The sequence below is a fragment of the Heliangelus exortis genome, chromosome 12 (genome assembly GCF_036169615.1).
Source record: "Heliangelus exortis chromosome 12, bHelExo1.hap1, whole genome shotgun sequence".
In the NCBI taxonomy this organism is placed as follows: Eukaryota; Metazoa; Chordata; class Aves; order Apodiformes; family Trochilidae; genus Heliangelus; species Heliangelus exortis.
In genome coordinates this window covers 17,594,256-17,611,301 of record NC_092433.1, presented here as the reverse complement: position 1 = coordinate 17,611,301, position 17,046 = coordinate 17,594,256, and the positions used below count along the sequence as shown (strand labels likewise).

Genomic DNA, 17,046 nt, shown 5'->3' with positions numbered 1-17,046 from the left:
ATCTTTTCATTTTTAGTTTCTAGGATATAGGTAAAATTTAAAACAAGATAATACCTTCCTCTGGTTTAAATAAGTGACAATTCAGCTCCATAACAGCTCTGGATCCATCCTGGTTATTTTTAATACTTCCCCATCAAAACTGGTTATCCCAATTTACTTGTAAAGCATCCTTGGAGTAAAGCTCAATTTACTCAGCCCATATTGATCTTGAGTGTGCTTTTACCAAATAGCCAAAAGCACCTAAAAAGGCCACGTTTGTAATGAAAACACCTCCAGACAGATGGACCCCCAAGGGGATGCTGCTAATGAATTGATTTGACAGCTCCTGGCTGGGACTGAGCTGAGTGGGAGTGTGTGGAGACACTGGGTGTGTTCATAAGCTCCCCTTCAGCTGAGCTTCAACTTGCCTCAGCTGAAGAATGAGACTGTTTGAGGCCTCATGGAAATGTGGGATCTGCAAAGGCTCAGCCTTCCTGTTTGGCAAAAAAAAAAAAAAAAAGAAAAAAGAGGAGTTGAAAAATCTAAGAGAACAGAGACCCACGTGTGAGAGCAGGGGGGGCAGCATGAGGGGACTGGATGGATGGATGGATGGATGTGGGGATGGTGAGGTAGGAAAAGGGACAGAGAAAGGATTAGGAGGGAGAGAAACTCGTATAAAAAGCTGGAAAAGTAAGGAAAAGAAAATAGAGAGGAAAAAGAGTGAGCTAAGCAGGGAAAGAAACTCTGCATGTGTTTTACTGACTGTCACTGGGCTCTGATGTCCTCTCTCCACAGGGGATGGAGGTGCCCAAAGGGAGCACCACCAGTCATTAAACCTTGGATTTCCTGTTCATGGAGGGCTGTGGGGGGAACACTGAGTGTGGGTTGGCAGGAGAATTGCTGAGGCTGCTGCAGGCCAGGGATCTTGAGGAGCACAAGCAGAAGGAACGTGGATGCTGCAGCTGAGAGAAGCCTCCAGGCTGGCTCCAGCAGCTGTGGGCTACCACTGACCCACTGTGGGATGTGTTCTCACCTCCTGTGGGATCCCCTCTGGACGTGCTCTGTGCTGTCACTGACCTCCTGTGGGATGTCCCCCAGCCAGCCCTGGGATGATCCCTGAAAGCTGGGATTTCTATCCCTACATTTCTGGGATGCTTCCTGACTATCCCTGTGATGTCCCCTGGATTGCTGCTGGATGTCACCCAACCAGCCCTGTGATGATCCCTGGGAGCTGGGATTTCTATCCCTACATTCCTGAGATACTCCCTGACTATCCCTGTGATGACCCTTGGATCTGGGATTTCTATCCCCACATTTCTGAGGTGCTCCCTGACTATCCCTGTGATGATCCCTGAGAGCTGGGATTTCTATCCCTACATTTCTGAGATGCTCCTTGACCATCCCTGGATTGTCCCCTGGATTGCTGCTGGATGTCCCCCAGCCATCCCTGGGGTGACCCTTGGAGCTGGGATTTCTATCCCTACATTTCTGGGATGCTCCCTGACCATCCCTGTGATAACCCCTGAGAACTGGGATTTCTATCCCTACATTTCTGGAATGTCCCTGACCATCCCTGGGATGTCCCCTGGATTGCTGCTGGATGTCCCCCAGCCACCCCTGGGATGTACCCCAAGACCTACCACGCGTTGTACCCCCACACCTGCTGTGGGATGTCATGCCCCCCCTCCAAGACCCACTCAGGGATACCCCCAAAATCCCGGGGATATCCCCTCACCCACTCGAAGGCTGCCCCCGACATTTGCGGGATACCCCTGGGACATCCCCCTCCCTTCTTTTGGTCTCCCCCTCAAACCCTCCGCCGGCTGCCTCCTCCCTCTCCCCCCGCAGTCGCGCACCTGGGCGCGGTGGTTACGCGCGTCGGTCCGCGGCCGCGCTGGTGCCGGGGCGGGGGTGACTCACGCCGCCGCCAGCCGCAGCCCGCGGCTTTATAACGGCCGGGGCGGGGAGCGCAGGGACCGCGGCCGCGGGACGGCAGCATGCGGAGGGTTCCGACGGTGCTGGTGCTGGTTCTGCTGGGGCTGCTGCTGGCAGCGGGGCACGGAGCAGTCATCACCGGGGTGAGAACCGCACCGCGCGGTCCGGATGGCACCGACGGGTCCTGCCCGCCGCGCCAGGCAGCGGAAAAGGGGGTTCGGTGTCGGGGGTTCGGAGATGGGAATTGGGGTCTGCGGTGAAGGATGGAGGAGGGACCGGGGGTGGGTTGTGGGGGTCTCTGGGGGGGGTGGGCAGTGCCGGGCCACGGGGGTGTCCGGGGTGAGGGGTGTCAGGACGGAGCGGACGCGGGTATTCGGGGGCTGCCCGCAGCGGGGGTGGCTCTGGGATAAGTGATAACCGGGACGGGGAGGGAAGATGGGAGATGACGGGTGCCAGGGCTTGGGGTTCTGCCTGGGACGAGAGATGTCAGGATGTGGGGTCTCTCTGGGATGAGGGATGCTCTGAGCTGAGGGTCTCTCTGGACTAAGTGGTACTAGAGCTCGGGGGGCTCTGTCGGGTGAGTGATGTCGCGATACGGAGGGGTCTCTGCGCGGTAGCTGATATCAGGACTTGCAGGTCCCTGCGGCGAGGGATGCCACGGTCTGGGCTCTGTCCTTTTGGGGCGAGGGATGCCTGGATCGGCAGGGGGTTGTCCCCAGGCTGGTCCGTGAAGGGTGCAGGGGCTTCCTCTGCTTCTCCAGGGCTGGAAGTTCCACACCATGCCACCCAAACCTGCACCCCGAGTTCCTGCAGTCCCACTGCTCCCAGGGCAGGCACCGATATCAGAATCAGCACAAAACACTGCTGCTTTTTTGTTGTTGTTGAGTATGACTGTGCTGCTTTTTTCCCCCCCTCCCAGAGCCACCCATTGCAAATGAGTTCTCTGTTTTTGTTTTTAGGCTTGAGATTTACTTCAGTTGTGAAAATATTATTTTTTTTTTTTTTTCTTAAGGACGTTATTTAACCCAAAGCATTGCATCACTCTGAAGTCAAATGATTTTTTGTTTTGTTTTGTTTGCTTTGGATTAACAACCCAACACTTGCATTCCTTCAGGACTTTACGTGTCTTTTGTAACCATCACAAGTTGTACTCTCAGCAGCAGATTACTCCATGGCTATCTGGGATTCACTGAAGTCCACGAAACGTTTTGTAGACATTTCTCTGAATGTCAGCTTGGTTTCCAGGACTGATTAATTTTCAGAGCAGAGAGTGTGAAGGAATTTTCCAATATTTGTGAATTTCAGGTTCCTTTCAAGTAGAAGTATTCCCAGCAATGCAGGACCAGTTTATATAAGTCTGTTATGAGAGTTGTGGCTACACCTTTACAGAAAAATTAATCCATTAAAGGAAGCAACAGCAAATACTAGATCAAGGAAAAAGCAGATTCAAAAAGTAAAAATAGATTCAGACTGGGAGATGTTACTTTCTTACCTATTGCACTGCTTTTCTACTTAAATCAGTTTCGTGTATTTTTGGCTTCTAATGAATGGGTAAAGCTCAGGTGAGGGCTGATGTAGGTGTTCCTGTCCCCATCCTCTGAACCTGGAAGGTTCTTTGCCTTCGCAAGGTAAGGGGTTGATTCAAACCTTCCTCACTACAGTGGTGGTTCATGTGCTGCCTTCAGTTGGCTTTGGAGCTGGTATTTCACCTGGGATTATTTCCTTAGCCTGAGTCTTCCTTACAGCTCTGTTTAAATGGGGTGCTGGAGAGGAATTTCTTTCCTGCTTGTGTCCTATTAGGAATATTGGTATGAATTGTATGAACTGGTATGCTTGTGGCTATTAGGAATATTGGTATGAATTACACATTGGAGATGAAGTGGGGGCAAGAGCATTCAGGCTGAGTATTTTAAAAATTTCTCATACATTTTGGAAAGGGAGCCTTAAAGGTTCTGCCAGATGTATATATGTGTGTGTGAGCTTTAAAAAGGAGTTGTCCAGAGCAGTGTTTTAGGTAGCCTTGCTTGCTAGGACATCCTCAGACATGTTTTATAGCTGAGTGGTTCTTGACCAGTCCCACAGAGATGGATGGGGTTTGAGATACAACTGAGATGAAAAGGGGGTCAGGAGCTGAGTGGTAAGGGACAGCAGAGCCTGTGACTCCAGATTCTTTTTGTTTGAGAGAGAAAGAGAGGTTAGAAGGTAAGCATCATCTCCCTGGCAGACTGCAGGGGTAGTTTTCCATCTGCTTTAGTCTTTTAAGTAAATACCCTGTGTGTTTGGGCTCACCTGTAGCAGCTCTCTGCTTCATCACACGTGTGTTTAGGGGGAGCATTTGCCATTTGTGCCTAATCCACACAGTTTAATGGCTTGACCCTAATGCAACAGCTTTTTCCCTAAATTTCTGGCTGTTCTATAAAGCAGTATTTTGATCTGGCTTCTGCTGGGTGAACTTGTGTAATATTTGCCCAGAAGAGTACAGTCTGATGGCATTTGTCATGTAAATCCCAAGGTAAGGTCTGTAAGATTTTTTTCCTCCAGCGAATGTTTGCTCTGATAATTGGCCTTCCCCAGAGCCATTATCATCTTTTATGGACATTTTTACAAGTTGCCAGTTTATGTACTGCTGACCAGTGTCTTTAGCCTATTAGTCCTGCTGACAGACATTAAAAGAGAAGTCTGTTAATTAAGCTTACCTTTGGGGCATAAACAGGTCCTTAACTAATGGAATTTTTCAATGGAGAAGGGAGACTGAGTCTTGCATTAAATTCATATAATAAAAAGCCTGATAAGATTTGTTAAAAAAAATAAAAATAAAAAGGCAAGAAACGTGCAGTAACTTGTTTCCAAACCCCCAAATTGTTCTTCATGGTTTCTGTTTTTAAAAACATACCCAATAGTTTGCGTTTTGGTTTTGCTTATCTAAGCTGTATTGAGTAAGAGACTGAAATATATTTCTTTGCAGGGGGAATGCTACCACAGTAACGTTTTCGTGCATGTGGACACTTAGGCAAAGCTTTTTCTATTCCACACTTAAGGTCTCATTTAGTTACATGTCATTCTAAATAATTAGAACCATAGAATCCCCATTTAAACTTGTATTTTTTTCCTACTTCTACTTGTATTTCTCTAATAAAACTATCACACATTTTTGAAGGCACTCAACCCTAAGATATTATCATAAGAAACTAAAAGAAATGGTTACTCAAAAGTCTTTAAATTAATGGATAATTTCCTATCTGAGCTTCTCTGTAAGACAACTCCTGAGTGATTTGGTGGACTCGGTCCTTGCAGCTGCCTGAGCTCAGACCAGGCTGGGATCTGGGAAGGCAGAGTGGGATGTGCCACAGCCCATCAGTGCTCAGGAGCTGGCTCTGTAAATCACTGAGATCCCTGGATTCAGCCCCGAGAGCTCCCTGGGCAGTGGTGGCTTTAAACCCCTTGGGCTCCACTCTGAACCCTGCCAGGAGCCCCGTGTCCAGATTCCTGGGAGATAGAATTATTCCGGATCATCCTTAAATCTTGTTATTCAGCCTTAACGAGCCAGGGTAACTTGTTTGAGGCAGCTCTTGATTTCTGGAATAAATATCCATGAATCTTTTTTTTTTGGTTTGTTTTTTTTTTTTTTTCTGCATTGAACTCCAGGCCTGTGACCGGGACCAGCAGTGCGGGGCAGGGATGTGCTGCGCCGTCAGCCTCTGGATCCGCAGCCTCCGAATGTGCACACCCATGGGAAATTTGGGAGAAGAATGCCATCCTTTGAGCCACCGAGTGAGTATGGCACAGGGGGAGCTCTGGGACCACAGCTGGCAGGGCAGGGAGAAGCAGCCCTATCCTGGGCTGCACGTCACAGGGCATAAAACCAACTCTGTGTGGTGGAAATGAGGGGAAGCATCCCGTGCCTGACAATTCCCAGCCCTCTGCATCCCTATGGAGCAGAGCTGAAGGTATCGACGTTAAGGAACTAGGTTAGTGTCAGAATTCTGCTGAAAATAATCCAGGGATAAAAGGAATACAGGCTTTCCAGTTTGTTTGCTGATCAGTTTGTTGCATGATCCGAATCAGCATCAGCACTTCCCAGCCTCTCCCGATCTGCTGATCCCTGCAGGAGTGAGGCAAATCCCACTGACCTCAGTGCCACTGGGCAAGTGATTCTGCCCCTGTGCTCAGCACTGGTGAGGCCACACCTCGAGTCCTGTGTCCAGTTCTGGCCCCCTCAGCTCAGGAAGGAGATTGAGGTGCTGGAGCAGGTCCAAAGGAGGCAACTGGGCTGGTGAAGGGATCCAGCACAGATCCTATGAGGAGAAGCTGAGGGAGCTGGGGGTGTTGAGGCTGGAGAAGAGGAGGCTCAGGGGAGACCTCATCACTCTCTACAACTCCCTGAAAGGAGGTTGGAGCCAAGGGGGGTTGGGCTCTTTTCCCAGGCAACTCTCAGCAAGACAAGAGGGCACAAGAGGTCTCAAGTTGTGCCAGGGGAGGTTTAGGTTGGACATTAGAAAGAATTTCTTTACAGAGAGGGTGATCAGACATTGGAATGGGCTGCCCAGGGAAGGGGTGGATTCTCCATCCCTGGAGATATTTCAAAAGAGCCTGGATGTGGCACTCAGTGCCATGGGCTGGGAACTGCAGCAGTAGTGGATCAAGGGTTGGACTTGATGATCTCTGAGGTCCCTTCCAACCCAGCCAATTCTATGATTCTATGATTCACAAGCACAACTGTGTCCCCAGACAGTGCTGGGACACAGCTGGGACACTGCTGCAGCATGATGTCTGCCATCAAACAGCAGTGTCCCCATCACACCCCAGGGGCTGAGAGCTCCTGGTGCCTTCAAAAGCCACTGGGAAGGTGTTGGCACACACTTGGGCTTGAGAAACTCACCCCAGGTGGTCTTTGCTTCTATTCTACCTCTTAATTTTCAATATATATATATGTATACATATATACAGAGATATTTACAACGCTAGTTGCATATTAGCTCATTATTTTATGAGGCACTATTATTGATACAAAAATATAAACAAATACATTGATTTAAGGATATGTAGTTATGTATATTATGTACTATAAAAAAGGCAGTTTTTAAATAAATAATACAAAAGACTTAATGGGGTGTCAGCTGGGAGGCTGGGAGCTTAATGGTGTTCAGAGCCATCCTCAGGGAAGAATATAGCCCAAGAGTTGTCTCACATGGAAGACAGGAAGGTGATCAATTTAGTTGGTAAATGTGTAGTAGTTCACTGCCTTTCTCACTGTCTTATGCCTGGCTTCTCAGCTCAGAATCTATGATATATTCTCTCAGTTTGAGGAAGTTCAAGGCTCTATTCTATTACAAAAAATACAAAATCCTGTATTATTAATTTTTTTTAAAATCTTCTGCTATGGTATTGGGGACCAAAATCTCATTTTTGCTATGTAATGTAACAAGGTTTGTTTTTTTTTTCTTGTAAGGGCTTTTAACAGGACTCTAAGGATAAGAGAAATTGTCTTCTAGGGTTTTTTTACGAGCATATTGCTACTGGGCAATAATTTATTCTGTCTGGTTTTTTTAAGATAATTGCCTGCATAGTTACAGTCAGAGAAGATGCCTGTCCACCCCAGAATTACAGTCATAGCCACTGAGGTTTTATATGATTTTAATTTTAGATTTTTTTACCCCACTGCTCTTCACGACAAAGAGAAAGCAACCTGATTTACTGCACAATGTGAAAATCAGGGATTTTTAAGGATGGAGAGTTTGCTCGAGGCTTCTTCTCCCCTTAAAATCTGAGTAGGGGACAGCTGGGAGACCACTTGCCCTGGGCACCAAACCCTTTCATCTGCCTGCAGCTCAGGTCCAAACCCAACAGCACCACGGCCGTGCCACCACCTTGGGGACCTCTGGAGAAGCCTTGGAGGAGATGGCTGGTGGTGGGAGTTTCCACCTTCAAGTTTCCTTCCCAGCAACTCTCCTGGCAATCTCAGCTGGCATTGCAGAGGCAGGGCCTGGCAGGTGAGGGTTGCACGGGGGTGGCTTTGCTGCCTCTGTGCACCTCGCACATCACCCCCGCCTCTCTCCCTTGTTTCTTTGGCACCTCCAAACACCCTGATGCTGGGCACGTGGTGGGGCAAAGCCTGCCCCAGCATCACCAGTGCCAGCCCCAGGCCCCTGGGCACAGTGCCCACCCTGCAGAGCTGTCACCTGCTGCCTGTCCCCAGGAGGCTGTGTTATCAAAGCAACATCTCCAGTGTGGGAGTCCTGCTGGAAGGAACATTTCCTTGAGGGAATGTAATGCTTTGAAGAAATCGTTGGAGCTGTCAGAGGGCTGAGAGATACCTCTGACTCAGCCCCTGAGCTCAGATTTTAGGTTTTTTTTTCTGCAGTGCTGTGCGTGGGCACCCAAAAGGTGTGATTCCTGTGGGGAGTCCCCAGCACCCACAGTTGGTGGCCTCTCAGCTCCCAGGGCCGTGGTGGATGGTGGGGATGCCCACAGCATCCCTTGCTCTTCAGGTGGTGCTGGCCCAGGACCCACATCAGGTGATGTGGGTCCCCAGAAACCCCCCTGTTCCTGGCAGGGTGTCACAGGGTGTGATGCACATGGGACTTTCTCCCTTCAACTTTCTTAAAGAGAAAACTTGCACACTGACACCAGCAATCTCAATATTAAGACTGCAGGCTCAAAAGACACAGAAATTAGGAAATGAGGGAATTAGGGCTGCCTGTCAGGCTGGCAATGGTGGCTTTATAGCCACCATCCATATAGGATGTGCTTCCCTTGCTGCATCCCATCGGATGCTCCCAATCACACTGTCCCACCAGGCTGTCCCACTTGGCTCAGCTCATGCAGGGCTCCTGGTGATGGAATTGGTAAAAAGTGCATGTGGTGCACGTGCATGTGGTGGCACAAGTGGATTTCTTTAGTGCATTCCAGTGGATTTCTTTAGTGGTCCCAGCCTGGCTGGAGGAGGGTGGGATGACATGAGGAACCTCTGCCCTGTGGCAAGGGAATCCTGCTGGAAGGCAGGTCAGGAGAGGTGACCCATGGAGATGCCTTCCAGCTGGAATTACCACGGGATCCTCTGGTTCCTGGGTGCTGCTCTGTGCCTGGAAGGCTGCTCCATGCCACCTGGATTGGAGCAAACAGAAACCCCTGTGCAGGAAACATCACCACTGGAGAATATGTGCCACAGATGTAGAATTACACATTAATTTTAAATTTTGCTCTTAAGTGTGGCTTGACAGGGAATTATGATGGGGTTGGCTTTGCCATCTGCTGCCTGGCCCCTGTGCTGTGGTTCTCATGGATCTCCTGCCACGGAGGGAGGAGAGTGGCATTCCCCATATCCCCACTGCTCATCCTAATCCATCCCCTCTGCTCCCTGTCCCTGATGTCCGTGCTTTCTGTCCCCAGGTTCCCTTCCCTGGGAGGAGGATGCATCACACCTGTCCCTGTCTCTCTGGCCTGGCCTGCCTAAGGACTTCTCCCACTAAATTCAGATGTTTACCAGACTTCAGAAAAGAAGATGTCTTTTTTTAGCAGGACCTGTTCTGCACCAGACAGAGCCACTCGATGTCTTCTTATTCTTGTTGTCGTGACAAACAAGGTACTTGCCAGGGGAAGCCCTTTCCCACACCTCCTGCCTCACTGACATGAAACCTGAGGATGAGATTTCTGTGCTGTAGTGGCCAAGGCTTTCAGGAGGGGCTCCTGCTTTCATTCTGGGGTAAGCAAAAAAAGAGGTTTGCTAAGGTAATGCTGCTTTCTGAAGGCAGGAGCTTAATGCTTTCTGATCCCTGATGGGATCTTCATGGTTCCAGCTGAACCCCAGAATGAAACCAGTCAAGATTATTGTCAGTTTGGGGAAATTTTTTGCCCATGTTTTTACACTTGGGAACGCCTGAATTGAACTGAGAGGTGAATAATCACCTAGTGTGAAGCCAACCCCCCCCCTGTATTTACATTGCATTTCATATCTTTATTAATATAACTGTATTTATAAGTTAGGTACATCTCTAGGGTCAAAGTTTAACCAGTAGATGTAGTTTTCCCACTTTTAAAAAGTGGCAGGTGGAACCAAAGCATTCCAGTATTCAAAGCATTAAAAAATTGTGTTATTTTAGTATTCTGAGAGGAAGCTGTTGTTACTTGAGTTGGTGTAAAACTACCTGATCATCTCAAACTGTGTATTAAGATTTAGTTTGTATTAAAAAAGGAACCCTGAAGTTTATTGTAATGCACTGCCTGACCTCTTGTATATGTATCAAATTTGCTGTGTAAAAATTCTGTATCAGAATAATGCCAGTATATGATTTGATTTATTTTAATATTATAACATTATTTTGTCATTGTGGTTTTCCTTTTTTTTTTTTTTTTTTTCCCTTTTTCCAGTGTGATTCATTATCACACACTAGATTCCTTTAAGCTACCAGAGCTCCTTATGAACAGCTTAGCAAAAGACCAAGGGCCTTTGGCTGCTTTTAAGGAAATTTAAGGAAACTCAGCAGTTTCCAAAGCATGAACTCCTCAACCAATCTATAGTCTTGGAGAATGGAAGAATCTTTGTGTTGCTAATATGAGGAGTTTTCCTTGGCACATGCATTAGAGGATCAACTTTAGGCCCCGAAACCTAAAATTTGTGAGTTTTCCATGAAATACTCTGCAACTTCATATTTGCTTGTGGGTCCCTGCAGCTGGAATTCCAATAGTTTGTGTGAGCTTCACACATTTCTTGCTCTCAGACATGCAAACATCTGCTGGAGCTGGAAAAGTGAAGTCATTCATCTTCCAACAATCAGTGCTTTTTGCTGCTGATGACAAGGAGGGGTTTGAGAGAAGTCAGCATGGCTGCATTAAAGCAGCCACCTGTATTACTTAGAGGAGAAATGTCCCAGTGAGTTTACCAGGTACCTTCCAGGAATGACTGGCTTTACCATTTTGCCAGATCCTTGTGGATCCTGCACATGCTGGAAAAATAGATGTCTCAGGAGATAGGATTGCATCCTCCCAACAGCCCAAGCCCAGGGTTCCTGCTTTATTTTGCTTCACCCTTTGCACTGGTGATCCAGCAGCTCTCCAGGTGGCAGAAGACTTTGGTTTTAGAGGGAACAAACCAAAACCAAACCACACTCAAATAAGGAAAGTCTGAGGTGTGACCCAATAGTAAATTTACATGTGGTTTGCATTAATAGGATCAGTGCCTGTATTGGGTCTGAAGGCTTAAAGGGGACTCACCTCCAACCCAAGGGATGGATTGTGCTGGGAAAAATCAGCTTATTCCTGTGCTAATACAGTGACCTGGGAGCACTGCAAAAATTCCAGTAACCTGGGTTTAAAAACAAACCCCAAACCTGATCCTGCCCGTTCCCAAGCCCCCCAAGCCAGTCTGCAGAGAGGGATACAATGGCAATGGCAGCTTTGGGGTTGCTTTTCTGTCTATGTCTATCAAGGAAAAATGAGCTGAATATCATGGGCTTTAATCTGCGCTCAAAGGAGAAGAGAAGCAGCCAAAATCTATGACCCATCTCTTGCATCATTCATTTTTACCAAAAATTGTTGTCATGATGCTCAAAACAACAAACCAGAGCAGAGAACACTGCTCCTCATCTCCCTCTGCCATAAACCACCCACTGAAGGAAATAATCCTGGTTTATATCCCCACCAGTGACCCCACTGAAGGGAATAATCCTGGTTTATATCCCCACCAGTGACCCCACTGAAGGGAATAATCCTGGTTTATATCCCCCCCAGTGAGGGGACACTGATATCTGATGACTGCCTGAGATCTGCCAAACAGAACCCCTAGGAGAGTTTATCAGGCAAGAGCAGAGCAGCTTTGCAGTTGTAATTTGTGCCAATTACCTCCTGGGATTAGGCATTTATCTGGGTAATGAGAACAGCCCCAATTACTTGGGTTCATATTCACACCCTCTAGGGAAGGGCAAAGTCCTGCAGGTGCTCCTGGCCAGGACATTAGGAAGGTGCTTCCTGGGGAGAGATGTGACCCTGCAGGTGTCACAAACCCTAACTGTCCTACACCCTCACTATATTCACTTGGCAGGCATTGTTACCCTTTTAGGAATTTATTTCTCATTAACTGATGCTCACAAGGAAGGTTGGTTGCTTTGAGAAATCATTTGGGAAGGAAGAGTAAGCTTTGGCATCCCAATTTCCTGAACTCTGGCCTAATCAATTATCTTTTCTGCCATCCTAGGGGAGATTCCCCAACCCAAGAACACCTGCAAAGTGCCTTTAACTCCTTTCTGCAGTGAAAGGGGGAAAAAAGACCTTTAGCTTTGCTTTACAGTGATAGTAGGTAAACCAGTGACCAGAAGAAATATTTCAGAATGTAAACAACCATTTGTACACCTCTGCTCTTCCTTTATTCTTTCCACTTATGAGTTCTGTGCCAACATCTGGTTTAATTTTATTAATATTGAGGCAATATTGTGAATTATTAATAGAAATGTGTGCATTAATTTTTAATATTACATTAATATTGATACTACAGATACGCTGTAGAATACTGCATTTCCATGTTTATCATCGTTTTTGGGGGTTGGCAAAGAGCCATTTCAGGAAAGGACACCCCCACATATAATGAGTTGCTGCCTTAATTTGATGCCAAGCTCATTAGGAAAGGTGGAGCAAGGCACTGAGGGGCTGTGGGTGCCCAGCTGGCTCAGCCAGCACCTGGGAGCCTTGAGGGCTGGAGGGAAAACTCTGCTGCTGAGCTGGAGAAAACTCAGCTGAAACTCATCCTCCTGCCCATAATTCCCCTGGAGATGTTTTGTCACTTAAAAAAAAAAAAAAAGTTATAAAATCTTTGAGCAAGGGGAGTGACATAAAACACATTCTCTGGGTTGTGTGGCAAAGGGGACACAGAGCTGCCTGGGTGTTCCCAGGTAACCCTAACCACAACCCAGGGTTTATATGAGCAGAACCTAAAGGGAAGGAGAGGACTTTCTAAGGTAAGGAAATGCTGCTTGCTGGTGGAAAAATGTGGAGCTGATCCTGTTTGTGTGCTGCACTTTCAGGTAAGGGAGAGCACTGTGGCTGGGGATGGACTGGTATAGGTAGGCTGAAATGTTAAGCTTGTTCTTGCCTGAGAATTAGTGTGTTAAAAGATATAAAAGTGTCTTTGAAGATGCCAGACTTGGCTAATGTGCCTCATCAGCATCATGGGGCATGGTGCTGGATGGTAACAGCAAACATGACCACAGAGTGAGGTCCCCACTGCTGCCTCCCCTCACCCCAGCAGCTCTCTGATTTGTTATTACTGCACAGATGGGTATTCAAAAGAAACAGAAGGTGCAAAGAATCCCTTGATTTAAACAAGATGTCTCAGGATTTTGATCTTGACAATGTGCAGCATGTTTTCCAGAAGGAATTAGTGAGTTGGAGGAAGGGAAAAGGCTGAGCAAATACAAGGGGATTTTGATAACAGCAAAATCAATGTGCCTTTTCCTGTTGTGTAGATATGAAGTGCTGAATAAGAGGGGGTAAAGCTGTTAGGCTGATCAATGATTCTGAGCACAGGGATGGGGATGAGTTTTATGCACATCAAACATGCAGCAAATCACCTGTCACTTCTCAAGGACAGTCACAGCTGGGTGAGGCCCCAGCGCAGCAGAAAAGAGCTCAAGGATTTGGGAAAGCAGCTTGTTCTGTGGGATCCATCTGCCTCCGAGCTTGGTGCCTCCCCTTGAGCCACTCTTCCTGGTCATCAGGGCTGGGAAAGGCTGGAATACAGCACAGGGAACCAGCTAAGTGTGCAGGAAAGGAGGAATGAGGAGTGTAGTTGTGTAGCACATTTGTGAACACCCCTGTGGCAGGGGTTTCCCAAAGGTCTGAGTATGAAATAGGTTAGTAGAGGGGGGAAAAATAATAATAAAAAATGCATGCACAGTGTACAAATGACTGAAAGACTCCCCTGCAAACCCCCAATTTGCTTGGGAAACTGGGTGCAGGTTAATGAGCACCCAGAGCATCCCTGCTTTGTACACCAGATATCAATGTGTTACAGGCACGTGCCTGTCCCCAGAAGGTTCTGGATCTCCTGGATCAGATAAAACATTTGTCTGAGCTCTACACAGCTCCTGGCTGCACAACTGTTCCTGTGCTAGGGTTTGGGAAGGATGAGGATGTAGCTGTGCCCCTGCCAGCACCCAGAGACAGGAGCCCAGGACCTCCCTGAGGTTCTGCATTGCACCACAGCCCTTCTCAGGCTGGGAATCCCACCCAGAACCCCAGTGCTCTGCTGCCACATCACAACACGTGGGAGGAATGAAATCTGGGTTTAAATGTAATGTGGTCTTTGTAAGTCCCAAGGCTGTCACACAGCTCAGAAGCAGGCTGAAAAGATGGACTGGTTTCAGCCAAGCAAGTAGGGCTGAGCCTTCTTTATTGACTTTTTCCTCTTGCACACATGAGTGCACTCCTGTCATTTCATGCAGATATTTATGGGCTCTTTCAGCAGCCCCAGCTCTTGCTGCAAAAACTTCACAAGGCAGCAAAGCTGCTCTTAATTTCAAGGGGCACAAAGTTATGCCCTCCCTTGATTTACCCCTCCAGGCTGAACTGGAGCAGAGCACATCTCTAACCTCTTTGATGGGACCTGCCAGAAAGAGCAGCTCAGGGAGAGGCACTGGTGATACAGCTGCAGGCGTGCTCACTCTTTCCAAAAATTTCATTGCATCCTGTCAAGTTAGTAGGTATTTTTTTATCCTCCCCAATTTCTTCTTTCACTTGGGCTCAACCTTGGCAGGAAGATTCCACCATCCCTTCAGGTTGGATGGCAAAACCTCCTGATTGCAGTGGTGTCGGAATTTCACCTCCTTCCCCACCCTGGATTCATAAAACTTGCCAAAATCACTAAAGGATCTTCTGGATGTTGCATCAGAGCCTTCAGTTAGCTGGGTCTGGTGTACATCAGCCAGAGATTGCACAAACATAGAATAAGGAAAATCTCTGCCTGAGAGTTTGGCATCTTGGGGCAGGGAGGAAATAGGGCTGGGACCTCCATCCTCTCCAACAGGTCCTGCAGGGCCTGGTTTCCACCATGTCCTTCCCTGCCTTGCTGGGAAGCACACAGGTGATTCTCAGCCTCTGTCCCTCCTTGCTCTCCCCCCCTGGCTCCAGGCTCTGCCTCTGCCATCTCCTTGGCTCTGGTGCCCCTGTTCTCCCCCTTTCAGTCACACTGCAGCTTGGCTGAACATATTGCACACTCATCCACCTTCCTCCAGACCCAGATGTACCTCCTGGGGCTCCACCAGAGCTGATTCCCTGGGGCAGCTCAGCCCCATGGGCACCCAGAGATGCTCCCTCTGCCCTGGAGCCACTGCAGCCCTGTGGCACCCTTGGGACTGTCCCCTCTCCTCCCTGGGTGCAGCATGGTGAGGGACCTGCTGTGTAGTGTGTGTAGGGCCTAATCAGGGAGGAAAGGGGGAAAGAAAGGAAAAAAAGCCTCTTTGATTTACTTGCCTATCAAGCTACTCAACAGTTTCCTTTCCATCACCCTCCTGCAAGTGCTCAGTGACAGATGGGGACAGATTGAGCGGTTCGATGGAGGGAGGTAATATTCCACTAAATCATTCCTCTTTCTCTCACTGCAGAAAGCACCCAGACCCTTCCTTCTGAATCTTCCTGTGTTTCACTCTGTGGATTTTAATTTTTTTTTTTTTTTAATTTTTTTTGCTTCTTAATGACAAAGCCATTTCAGCTCTACCTCTGCTAGCGGAGCTGAGAGATGCGAGCACTGGTATTCAGAAGGTCTGATAAAATGGGTGTTGTGAAGCAGTTAGCAAAGGGAAAGGAGTGAATCATTGTGAGACAGGGAGGGTTCTGATGCTGTTTACTGGGGTTTCTGATTTCTTTTCCTGGGGCTGAGCCCCAGAGGCCCATGCAAGGACCCTGGGCAGGTGTGCTGTGGGCAGGCACACAAGCTCACACCACATATCTCACAGATGGAGCACCCTTTTTTTTTTTTCTTCTTCCTTCTCTTCCCCCCTGGCTGATTTGTTACAATGGTTAATCATCCACACACAAACACAGGATTATTTTTTTTTAATGACACACCAGTAAATAACATTCAGAAACTTCAGGACAGGCTTCCTCCTCACTGGGCAATCTCTTGATTTCTGCCTACCCTGTTAGTGCTGAATGGCTGCCTAATATTAACTGGGACTTCACAGCTTCCCTGTGCCCTTGCAGGACTGGCTTTGAACTTGAAAGCCTCCTACACAAAGTGCTCGGCACGACCAGCCTGGTCACAGCAGAGGTGAAAAATGTGGCACTGAATAAAGTGACTTTCTGATAAATACATCCCCAGTACAACCATGAGTGACTCACAAGATCAAAGGCAGAGCGTGAGGACTGAGGTCATTAAACATGAATAGAAATACAGAAATGCAACAGCTTGCATTAAAGGCTTAGCTTGACTTTAAAGTTAAGTGATGAAAGCTTCTGCAGTCAGCAATTGTTCACCCATGATAATGCTCTGCTCTTGCCATCAGTTGCTCTGTGCTTCAGAGGTAAGAATAATCCATCATTTTTCAGGTAAGGTACCGAGGTGTGGGGCAGTTAATGACTTGTACCAAGTGAAAACTGGCTTGGAGATGCCCAACAGCATCAGCTCTGTGGAAAATCAGTGCTGCAGGCAGCAGGCATGATGGAAAACCAGCTCTTGGCCACCAGTTCTCCAACTAACAGGTGAATAAAGATTTACCCTATTGTATAGGTCCTTCATGAATACCTAAAAGGAGGTTTGGGGGAGGACTTCGATCAGCACAGCCCCAACCCAGTGTGACTCTGCCCCAGCTTTTAAGAGGCTATTTTCATTGTCTGTTTTTTCTCTGATGGCTCCATTCCTTTTTACTCGTTGTGTACTTTACAACCTTGTGAAGCTTACCAACTCCCCAGCATGGGACTTGCTTCCTGGCTGACAATCCCAGGCAAATTAATTGTAGCCTGTGCAGTGTTTTCAGCAGCTAGGAAGGAAGCTGTGCTAAGACAGAGGATTTTAGAAGCCCTCTGTAAGAAAACAGCCCCCCTGCTGTGTTTCTAATAATTGTATTTGCAGCACAGCTACCAAATAGAGTTTCTGGAGTATTCTGGGTATGTCACAGAATCATCTAATCTGCAGCCTAAGTTAATGAA

At 47.7% G+C, this 17,046-nt stretch overlaps 1 protein-coding gene across 1 annotated transcript; it reads left to right on the top strand.

Moving 5' to 3' along the window:
* Positions 1–1,779: 1,779 nt before the first annotated feature.
* Positions 1,780–10,240, top strand: PROK2 (prokineticin 2). Its single transcript, XM_071756458.1, has 3 exons — positions 1,780–2,057; positions 5,560–5,685; positions 9,304–10,240. Exons 1-3 carry the CDS (start codon positions 1,977–1,979, stop codon positions 9,427–9,429), a joined length of 333 nt encoding a protein of 110 aa, XP_071612559.1. The 5' UTR covers positions 1,780–1,976; the 3' UTR covers positions 9,430–10,240.
* Positions 10,241–17,046: the final 6,806 nt, after the last annotated feature.